The sequence below is a fragment of the Antrostomus carolinensis genome, unplaced genomic scaffold (genome assembly GCF_000700745.2).
Source record: "Antrostomus carolinensis isolate BGI_N321 unplaced genomic scaffold, ASM70074v2 scaffold49887, whole genome shotgun sequence".
In the NCBI taxonomy this organism is placed as follows: domain Eukaryota; kingdom Metazoa; phylum Chordata; class Aves; order Caprimulgiformes; family Caprimulgidae; genus Antrostomus; species Antrostomus carolinensis.
Genome location: NW_010326243.1, coordinates 1,499 through 13,039, shown reverse-complemented (window position 1 = coordinate 13,039; position 11,541 = coordinate 1,499). Strand labels below are relative to the sequence as shown.

General features: G+C 52.0%; 1 protein-coding gene across 1 annotated transcript; it reads right to left on the bottom strand.

Annotated features, from left to right (window-relative positions):
* Nucleotides 1-994: 994 nt before the first annotated feature.
* Nucleotides 995-8,962, bottom strand: LOC104519207 (septin-5). Its single transcript, XM_029085842.1, has 10 exons — nt 8,953-8,962; nt 8,335-8,425; nt 7,661-7,780; nt 7,354-7,488; nt 6,560-6,677; nt 6,091-6,192; nt 5,072-5,168; nt 3,604-3,739; nt 1,678-1,780; nt 995-1,348 (listed from the first exon to the last, which is right to left on the bottom strand). The coding sequence occupies exons 1-10, from the start codon at nt 8,960-8,962 to the stop codon at nt 1,292-1,294; spliced, it is 969 nt and encodes a 322-aa protein (XP_028941675.1). The 3' UTR covers nt 995-1,291.
* Nucleotides 8,963-11,541: the final 2,579 nt, after the last annotated feature.

Genomic DNA, 11,541 nt, shown 5'->3' with positions numbered 1-11,541 from the left:
CTCAGACCAGGGAGGGGGAGAAGGTCTGAGTCCCAGGGGAAGGGCACGAGGGCAAGTGCAGAGTCTCCTGGGCTGTGCTGAGCCCCGTGCAGTAACACCCAACACCTGCCTGGACAGACAGCTTGCAGATCTCTGGTACAAGCCTACAGAAATCACCCCTTTCCCCAGGAGAAGCTCAAAGCCAGCAACGCGCTTGTGGGACCGCCAGGCCTGGGAGGGCACATCTCTGCATTTGGGGTTGGATTTCAGCCCTACAGTTTCTACCCCCTCCAAAGCAGTACCAGCCACACACTCTGGCTGCTGTGCTGCTTTTCAGAGCAGATGCTGGAGACACACTGCAGCTCAATGACCAGAGCTAAACCATGAGATACCATCACCCAGTTACTGCAGGGCCCTGGGTTCTTCTACCAACACCCCCAGCCTGCTGTGGAAGGAAACCATGGCTGGGAAGATCCCACTCCCATCATCTGCTCCTCGCAGACAACAGTCAACAACTCATCCTCGCTGCCAGAAAGACATAAACGAGAGCAGTAGAAGCCATTTTCTTCTAATCAGTCTCAAGAGACTCAGTCCCTTGCTGCTCAGTGAAAAGATCCTGGAGTTCCTTGATAGGAAAAACAAAACCAACCAACTAAACAAAAAAAAATTCAGAAAAATTTGAGCAGGAAACCAGGCAGCCATCAGGACCCCTGAGCAGGTCAGTGCACAGAGAAACCCACAGCCCCAGCTCTCTGGGCCAGAGCTGGCCCCAGGCTGAGGAGCCTGAGCAGCACAGGTCAAACTCGCAGGAGGGTGCAGCTGCCTTTATAATGCTTGTGCTGGCCCCAGACAAGAGGAACAGGGAGGGGGGCACAGCACCTCAGTTGGGAGTAAACATTTACGTGCATTGACACAGGTAGTCTTCAAGTTCTTACACCAGAGAAACCAGGACTTCAAATACCAGAGCATTCCCAAACAAGAGATTAGTACATGAGAAAGGGAGATATTTTCTTTCTTTTTTTTTAGGATGCCTTAGAGGCTTCCCAGGCTATTTTCTTTAAAATAAAAAGAAAAAAAGAAAGAATAATTATTAAAAAAAGAAATACACATCAGTAAACTGTTAAGTGAACAGCCTCCTCCACAATCCAGCTGACTGCAAAGCCAGCATTGCTGCTAATAAATTAGAGGGTGCGGGTGCGGCTCTTGCCCACAAGTCTCTATACAACAGGAAACCTTTTCTAAACGTCCACAGCTCTTGCCAGGCCTCAGATGGTCACTGGGGGATTCCCTCTGCCCTCCAAGTACCTGCCTCTCACTGATCCTGCATCTGCTGCTGCATCTTCTGCAGCATCTCTTGCATCCGCCGTAACTGCATGAGACAGAGAAAAGAGAGTCAAAAAAGGATCTGTTGTGGCTGGGAGGAGATCTGCACTAGGGGCAGTCCCCTGGAGCTGACAAACGGATCCCTCAGAGAGTCTGAACCCCTGCCTGAGCACAGAGGCATCTGTGTCTGTGGTGGAATGGAGCCACGTTTCCCTGACAGAGGAAGCCACAGCTTTCACACCCTGTCCTCCACACCAGGAGCCCATGATGGTGGCAGGCAGGAGTCAGAAGCCCCAGGACAGCCTCTATGGAGCAATCCTGGAGAAACTCCTTAGATTCCAGCTCCAAGGAGGCCCAGGCAGAAATGGGTCTCACCTCCTCATCCTTCATTTTGATCAGCTTCTCTGTCTCAGTGTCTGGTGTTGGGAGAGGCAGGATAGGAATCGGACTTTCTATTCTGTTGTCCTGAGTCAGCTTGCTGGAGAGACAGAGAGAAGAAACAGTCAGTCGTGGTTCAGGCTGGCTGGCTTTGGTGTCACCACACGATGGCTGTCACTCACCATGGCAGACCTGCCAGATGGAGGGGCTGTGGGGCAATCTAGCCCAGAGATGTGGGATAACTCAGATGCAGAATGCAACCAGAGTCTACAAATATTTTCAAAATAGAAGCTTGTGGGTAGCTAACAGCAAAAACCCAAACCAGGCTCATACTGCCAGCAAACACAGGAAGAGCTGATGTTTCTGACCACCTTTTGTAACTGCATTAGCAAGCTTAGTGGAGACATTTACAGACAATTTATCTAGTCTCCTTTGGCTCAGCTGTGCACATGCCTACATGTATACATAGCACCAACACAAACTATGGGCATTCCTAAGGCACCACATGCTCACCATGGTCCTTTTTTTCCCAGGAAGATAAAACCAGAGGAGCAGTTTAGTTGCTGCAATCTGGTAACAAAGCCCGTCCCCATATTCAGGAGGTGAGAGACGTATAAGGCACAACAGGCACAGCACAGCAGCATTGTGATGAGGGCTGGGGGTGCACACGAGTGCAGGCAGGGGACAGAGGAAGGAGGGGACTTTCTTCCAGAAGTCAGAGGAGCTCTCCATAGGTGAGGAGGGGGTGGTAGTGGCCAAAGTGGCCTGGGCTGAAACTCAGAATTCCAGATGCTACTTGCAGGCATTCACCACTTGGAGTCACCGTTGGCTCATTATTGAGTCAATTCCTGCCCTGGAGCTTGGAATCTCCTCCCCAAACGTCTCTCTAGAGAAGGACCCTTATCCCACTGCTAGAAACGGCCATGCTGCAGTTTTACGAGACTTGTTCACTGGCAAGGAACTAGCCATGGCGTGAGAAATGGTGCCAAACTTAAGCTTTCCTTAAGCTGAGCAATTGCTCTTTCACCATGCTCTTCTTTTGATAGATACACAGCCTACCTAAATAGCAGCTGTGACACTTCTCACTGATCTCTAGCATTTAACATAGTTATTTTTGGGACTCCATATTCTCACTGTTGAAAAAGACAAGCTTGTCTGCTATGCAGAAGTATTTAGCTACACTGTATGTGAACAGAATGTGCCAATCTGCACGTCTGCACACATGCAGGACTGTTCCTCGGTGAAGTGCAGCCATTTCTGCTCTGCAACGTGGCAGCACACAGCTTCCCGGCCAGTTCAGGCAGGAAGCGAAGGGGATGGTTTACAACAGACAAGCCAAGACCTACTTAAACCTATAGTTTGTCACCAGTATTTCAGTCATGGAAGGGAAAAGGAAAAAAACAGATTTCAAATTAGAAGCCTGTGAGTGGTCTCTCTTCTATTTTCTGATCACTGTGACTAAAACCACAGAGAATCAAATGCAACGAGAAGACAATGCAGAGAAATCTTTGGAGATGTGTTAGGAGTCTTGCTAATTGCCTGGGCTCTGTTGTCTGAGAAACAGCAGCATCCCAAGGGTCATGCTGTCATCTGGACAGAACCCCGTTTCATTAGGCTGATGTATTTCACCCACTGCTAAGAACAGCTCTTCAAGATAATCTCCAGGCCTGTTTCCCAAGATCTGCATGGGGATTCCCCAGACAGGAACATGGATGCTCAGAAATATCCCCACCATGGGGTCAGGCTGTGGGAGACACGTTTGGATTTGCTATTTTACTTTGCAGTGCCATTTCCCAGGCTGCAGCCCAGCACGTCCCCAGCACACCCACAGCCTCCTGACCAACAAGCTGTTCTGAGCACAACTCCAGCTCTGCAGAGAGTGAGATGCCCCTGCTACTTCTGGTTGAAGTGGTGGGGACCCACCTGGTCATTTGCTGGATGCACTGAGCTCGGTAGTTCTCATAGTGGACATCACAAGTGACGTCCTTCAGGTCATGCATGTGTGTCCGGATCAGCATGTTCCGCAGCTTCACAAAGTCGCAGTGTGCCTGGTTTTCCACTGCAGAAGCAACAACAGGAGAATGCTTGGATGTCACACCTCACCAGCCCTCTCCAGGGACCCCTTCTCACCTCCCAACACACAGGCTGGACTAAAACTCCCCCAGGACCCCTTCCCCGTCCTCCCACACCAGAGCCTGGGGCTCTCCCCCCAGCCCTGGCACAGTCCTCAATGATGCTCTGAGTTTCTCAACGCTGAGGCCAGGCTGCTGAACTCACCGTGTTCCCAGGACTGTTTCTGGGTAAGAGGATTAATTAAGCACATACAGCAGAGATCTGGAAGAGGATGCTGCTCCCAGGTACATGGGATGTCACTGTTATAACCACAGCAATCACAGCCAGTGCTGGCGGCAAACTGCGGGTCTCCTCAGAATTTGAGAGTGATCTAAAGGCCCCTGTAGGCAAAATCAGCTCCTGAGGGGCAAAGTCATGAGCTGGCAATGGTGTCTGGAGAGCTGAAAAAGCTGTTGTTACCACGGGGAGTCAGGCTCTGGGCTGTGGGACTCTGCAGGGCAGTGTTGTGCTCACTAGCTGTGTGCCTCTGCTGTGGTGATCTCCATCTACCTCTCAGGCAGGGCTGGGAAACTGGCTGTGCCAGGCCCAGGGTTTCACAAAGCTGATCCCACTGCTAAATGCCAGCAACTCAACAGGCACAGCTGCCTCTGAAGCCAGCAAGAGAGCAGAGCCAGCAGCTGGGCAGTCCAAGCAGCCAGCACCAGCCCACGAGTGCACACACAAGCTTTTGGGATTTAAAGCTGCAAGACCTTGAAGCAATGCACCAGCATGGCAGAGGCAGCAACAGCAGCGAAAGCCATTCCAGGGTTATTCTGCCTACAGGCTTTAGGAAATTTCTGTTCAGAAAGGAAGAAATTTAGACAGAAACATTGTGCATCAGCACAGCCTCCAGTGCAGCTACTCCAGCACAGACAGAAGCGGCAGCAGAGGAGGGAGTGCAGGAGGGTTTAGGATTCAGTTTGGCCGAGGGCAATAGCTTCTCCCCAGAAACTAAACTGGCAATGCCCAGTCTTCCCCCTTATAAGAAGCCATATCCTAGTGCATTAATGCCCAGACATTCTCCCATTCACACTGGAGCCTCTCTTCTTCAGTTTGTCATGGCTTCAGAGACAGGGCGATTGCTACACACCCAGAAACAGACCTCCTGAGCCAGTCCCAGTGCCTCTGTCTCCACCCTACCTCATCCCCTGCCACGTGCCAAAGGTGGCACAGTCAGTCATGGCTGTGCAGAGATGAGCTCTCCCCTGCCATCCCTGTTGCAAGTGCCTACCTGTCCTTCCCCTCGCTCACAGTGCTGGCTCCCAGGCACCACGCTTACCTTCCACAATGCCCCAGGGGTAGAGCCGTCCACGGACTCGCTGGCCTTTCGCCTCCACCACAGTGTTACTGCCGATGACGGCAAAGGGAGCGCTCTCCTGGAATGAGAGGCATTGCTGAGCCCAGCTCAGCCTCAGGTTGCCCATGGATCCCTCCTCCAAGGGCCAAGCTCAAGCAGAGATGAACAGGAGGAGGGAAGGATTGATAGGAAATGCCCAGGGACTTCCACACATGCCACAGCACAGGACACCACAACCCAGTTGCAGAGAAAAGCCTAAAGGCACTGGGATCTGCAGGTAGCCTGATTCCCAGCTTGACCTTCTCAACTGTCCTCAGGGAAGCTGTGTCTCTGCAGGCACCTGCATCCCTTGTTTGAGGGGAAACTCTAGAAGGAAGCCTGAGCAGAGAGGCATGGACACCAAGCAAGTGCAACAACGTAGGCCAAGACCTTGTCCAGGCAGGGAGGTACAGGCTGTGCTCCCCTCTGCTCAGATGGGAATCAAAGCCCGTTGCCCCCCTCAGACAGGAGAGACGAGGCCATACTGCATGCACATGCAGGGCTGGTTCAGCTTGGGAGAGGGTCAGGCCTGGGCTGCTGGCCTCCAGACAGGCCTGTATGATCATGTTGTCTCCTCCCATACAACTAATGGGTCACAGTGGTGCCTCATCACCACAAATCGCTCCTCTTGCTGATGGCATCCCTCAGAAATAGGTGCTCACAAATGCCATACAATCCAGCTTCCATCTTAAACATACAGGCTGGGGTAGACTGAGGAAAGACTTACACTGCCTGGTAGGAGAGCCCCAGTGCCATGTCTCTGTGCCACACTTGACTTCCTAACACCAGCAAGGACACCAGCACCTTCTCCAGGCCATCTACCACGCGAGCCAACGTAGGCTGTGCCCTGGGTATCAGTAGTGCAGGCCTTGGGCACACACAGGGCAGCTGTGGCTCCTTCTGGAGCAACCTACATACCCATGAGCCAGAATTCCCAGTCCCCTGCTGAGCTGGTGCCTTACCTTCAGCTCTCTGTCTTGCTGCTTAAAGTCCTCATCTTCATCAGAGTCGCACTCAGGAAACTGGTACACTTTAATGCCAAATTTGTCAATCTCCTCCCGGATCTGTGTCCATGCAAGACAAAAACAAAAGCACACAACAGTGAACAATACAGAAATGATGCATTTATTTCCTGTTTATGCTACCATGGGTTTGCTATAGCCTACAGATGGCAAAAGGATTTAATGTTTCTTCAAAAGCTGGCCTCTCTGCAGACACGACTTCCCTTCTCACAGCAGAGCTCTGCTGCAATTAGATTTGCATGTACTGTGTGTGTGTATATATATATATATTCACACACACACAACACACACATGTGCACAATGTATTTAAAAAAAAATATATATATAACCAGGTATTCTGTTCCCCTCCCTCCTCAGCACATCCCTGCCACCACATCAGGTACACCCCTGTAGAGAAAGAGCATCTCACCCTCTCTTTTAGCTTCCGGATCTCAGAGGGGATCAGGCAGTCAGCTTTGGCAATCAGGGGCACAATGTTGACCTTCTCATGCAGAGCCTTCATGAACTCCACATCCACAGGCCTGAGCCTGCAGCAGGGATGAGGAACACTGTTAGCAAGGACGCACTGTGCAGCTCCCAGACCAGCCTCTCCCACCCACCCAGCATGAATGGAAAAGGACAGCACTGTCACAAGAGCCTGGGGCAGCACTGGGACAGCCCTCAGCTAGGGCTGGATCTTCAGGAAAGCTGTCTCAGATTTTAGCTGCTGAATGTCTCACACAGGCACAGGCTGGGTATTCATTCCCTTGCAGGCCAATACTGCTCAGGACACAGCCCCAGGTCTCCCTCCCGCTGCCCTCTGCTGCAGGCAGCCAACACGGCCCCTCCAGCTGCTCCAGGCTAGGTCAGCACACGAGCCAGCAAGGGGCAAGGACTGGAGGCAGCTTAAAACTCCCTTTCCTACCCATCAGTCAGGCTTAGCTAGATAGGAAGATACCAGTCTGTGTGACATTATTTCTCTTGATTTCCAAAACAGGCTGTAAGGCCTGAGGGACATCTGTTCTGCCAGATCACAGGCAAGTCTGTCATGCCAGCCAGGGGAAGAGAGATGTTGTGATGCTCAGGTGAAGGAGAGCATCCAGACAGCTCTTCTCCTGTGCCAACAGCCCTGCCAATGTACAAGTCACTATAGGACAATCCTGGGGCACAAGAGTCTTCCCTCTGGACCTAGTCATACCCCAGGCACGGAATGGGGGTTCTCACCCGTGCCCAAAGGGCGAGATGAAGTAGAGGCAGCAATGCACACGGTTGTCCTGGATGTTCTTCCGATTCAGGCCACTCTCATCACGGAAATACTGTTCAAACTGCTGGTCGATGTAATCAGTGATGGGCTTCCAGCTGGGAAGGGTAATTCAATCAAAAAAATATCATGTATTTAACAGGAAACTGCCTCCTAGGAACCATGAGGCAATATCATCCCCTTCCCACTGCCAGACCCCCTTCCTGTGAAGCACCCACAGAAAGCAGACGTGGCCAAGGACTAGGAGGAAGGCAGCAGTGGCCTGCTCACCACTCAGTGTTGTTAACAGCATCTCCAAAGCCTGGTGTGTCCACTATGGTCAGCTTCAGCTTGACACCCTTCTCCTCAATGTCCACTGTGTGCTTGACGATCTCCACTGTCTGGTTGATTCTCTCTTTGAACAGGAATATGTAAGTTAAAGCCAGACAGTAAGTGGGGGTCCCTGTTCACACCCACAACAAGCTGGCTCCCTTCTTATCACTCACAGGGAGTAACATGGATTTCAAAAAGCCCTGAACATCCTCTAAGGAGCCTCAGAGGAGTAGTACTGTGGGAGGCCAGCAGCAGGCAGACAGACTCTGAGAAGATACACAAACCTCTGAAGTGCTTGGAGATCAGCTGTTCTGAACATTTTGGCCAGTCCCTTGGGAAGGGGAATCCCTACCACACTCCAGCATGCAAGAACAAAAGACAAATCTCAACATCTCAATGCAAAGGGATAGTGCTTCTCTGCAGCCTCGTCTTCCCTTCGTAGGACAGAAGAGATCTACAGCCAAGCCCTTTTTGCTCAAATACTAGTGTCTCTGCAGCCAGCAAAGGAGAGCAGAGCAACAAACAACAGTGCTGGGATCTAGTCAAGCCTGTAGCTGCTGCTGAAGCAAGGGACCTTAGGACAGTCTAGAGCTGTGGGCACAAGAACCATTCGCCACCTCTTTGTCCCCAACTTACCCTCTGCGTTGAGAAGCTTTCTGTCTTTGTAGAGGTCTGTCAGGAACAGGCTATTCACCAGCGTGGATTTGCCCAGACCCGACTCTCCTAATTGACAGAGTGCAAAGGGGAGGAGGGAAAAGCAAGCAACATGACCCACTAATTGACTTACAAATGAAACTCCGAACAAGGCTTTGAATCCTGAGACAGAGGAAGTGAGAGAGATGAGCTGTCAGAAGCTGTTTATGGCCATTACATTTTTCCAGCAGTGGGAGGACTTTTGCTGTAAAATATCTCAATCCTCATACAAATGTGATCTCCCAGCTCCTCCACCCTCCCTCCCCACTTCCTTTCCCTCGGTCTCTGGCTGTCCCTGCCTTCACCACCCAGACCAGGCACTCTGTTGGAGGAGCAGCTAAACTCAGTGCTTGCTCAAAGCAGTTTATGGGCGGCCAGGAGGAGCCCACTCCTCCTGGGGAACAGTGTGACTGCAACACAGGCTGGGGAGCAAAGCAAGGTCTGAGACAAGGACCAGAACAGAGCGAGGAGAGGATCCACAAGCTAAGGGAGAAGAGTCGGTCCCCTCCACACACCCGCCGTGTGGCCCAGCCACTTCCATCCATGGGCAGTCTCACCTGCGACCATCAAGGTGAAGTCAAAACCCTTCTTCACGGATTTCCGGTGGACCTGGTTCGGCAGAGTGGCAAAGCCCACGTACTGCTTCTCATGGTCCTGCAGGACAGAGGTGGATGGGAGCAGGTCAGGGAGTGCCACCCCTGCTGCTCAAGCGTCACACAGCAACAGGAAGTTGGACTCAAAAAGTCCCTGAGGCAGAGCCCAGGGGTGGAGGAGAGGTCAGTCCCTGCCCTGGCAGTGGTGCAGCGCAGGGCATGCACCTCCTCTTGGCTCAGGGACTTCTGCCCTTCCCACAGGTGGGCACAGAGGGCCACCTCTCCTCAGCTGCAGCCCTGCTCAGCTGCTCTCACCAGCAGACACGGCAGTTCAGGGCAGCCTGCAGCGCCCAGCATGGGGAACACGAGGGTAAAGATAAACCCTGCCACTCCCACCAGAGAGCACATCTGGGGCTGCTACTGACACACAACTTCACAAACTCTTTGTTTCTCCAGCTGCTCCATCCATCCAGCCTGCACCTGAGCATCCCTGGGCCTTCACAGCCTGCACCCCCACAGCAGTGCGATCCCCTCCCCAGGCTCCATCGCAGAGGGAGGGTGGACACGGACCCTGGCAAACAGCTCTCTTCTCACATACTTTCCAAGCTAGACCCAAGGGGAAGCAGCCATTCACAAATGCCTGAGCTAGAGACATCATAGATTCTGCTTTTCAACATCACTCAAAATAAACATAACCCTGGGATTCACACCACAGGCAAGTCCATGGAGCCAGGAGTTCCTCAAAACCAGCCCCAGCTCCCACCCTGCCATGGATGCCTTCAAGCACATGGCTGTCCTTACCCTGCAGCTCTCTGGCACTGGTTCACCACACACGGCAGGGAAGACCTCTGTTCCTAAGCTTAGCTATCTCTTCCTGGGGCTCACACTCAAAGAAACACAAATTACGATCCAGTGTGTCGAGCTTATGCTGACTCTCACATATTTCCATACTGCAAGTGGGCAACACAGCTCCTGAGCCTCTGGCTGCACGTTCACACGTGTGAGCATCCTCAGGCACCCTCAGCCAGGAAGACTGAAAAGTCCTGGTGGGGACAGAAAGAAGGGAGGACACAGAGTCTCCTCCTCCCAATTTATGGCTGCTTTGGAGCTGCCCACTCAGATGGGACAGATATGGCTGATGGCCACAGTGGCCCAAGGATTGTGCTCTTTATCACAGTCACTGCTCTCAAGAAATTGAGGTTTGTTTTGGGTCTCAGACTTGGTGATTTTAGTCCTGACAGACATAGTGACTGTGAGCTCTGGTCTCCCTCACCTCCTTGCTAACATGGCTGAAAAGCAACGTCTGCCTGGGGGACACTATGAACTGCTGCCCAAAAGGCTCAGTAAAGGATGAACATGAGGTGTGCAAGGCAGGGTGAGAAATGTGATAATGGTAAGATCAAGAAAACAGGGTAAAAAAAGATGACTTCCAGCCTGTGTACCTCAGTGCCAGGGCTGCCTCTCGGCTGCTTTGCTTCCCGATGAAACACATCCCTGAAAACAACCCAAGTGCACACGTAACAGTCCGCACCTCACAGTGCAAGGACCAGTGCTGTCCCGTGAGCAGCACAAACGTACAATGTCCTTCCCCCTGCACTTCTCGTGCAGCCAAGCTTTGGGTTAGAGCAGGAAGAAACCTGTCCTGATCTTTACCAGACCTTGGAAAGACAACGATCACCTGCTCTCTTCAGTGAGTTGACATGTGCAATAGTACTAATAATGTGATAACAAAACTATGGCTGAGGCTTGGGGTGTGTTTCTAATATTTTCTTTGGTTTTTTACCTAGATGACTAAGGGCTGACACTGGAGAGCTGAGCTCTGGTGCAACTCCACTTACTTCAGCCAAGTGTAACTGGCTGAACCTGATCTCTCATATCTGTTCAGCCCAACCAAGAAAGTGTGGATCTGCTGTACCTCTGGTTACCTCCCACAGCCCAGTGGAATCACAGCATTTGAAATGAGCAAATCCCAGCTGGTGCAGGACACTGCCCTTTACCCATAACTCATGTGGTCATTTCCCTGCTGCAGGGGAAATTGTGAGGAGGGATCCCCTTCTTCTAACAGCCTTCTCTCGGGAACAGCAGCGTTGTCCCTGTACCACAGCCAGCCTAGACCCACAGTTCCTCCATCCTGGCTTTGAGATACCAAACGTGTGTTCCCGTCCCAGCTACGTGCAGGCACTGTGACAGGCACGTGCCACCTTTTCTGCTAGTGTGCCAACATCAACATCGTGCTTAAGGAGCCCAAGTAGCCTCCTGAGCCTGGTGTCTGCCTTGCTCACAGCTCTACACCACTCACCATCTTCGTTAGGGCTCAGCATGGACACTATCTGCAGAGTAACTATGCATGGGATGGAGAGCACTGAACGGGGCACAGAGGACTGGGAGAGCTACTGAAGGAGACAGATGGCTTTCTGGGTTGTGAAAAGGTGAAATCCATTAATTAGATGAGAGATTTGGACTCTGGGAGTTCCTGGAGGCATCACATCCCCCTCCACATGCTCCTGACCCTTGTGAGCCAGCTCCCATCAAGCGGACACAAGCCAGGACAGC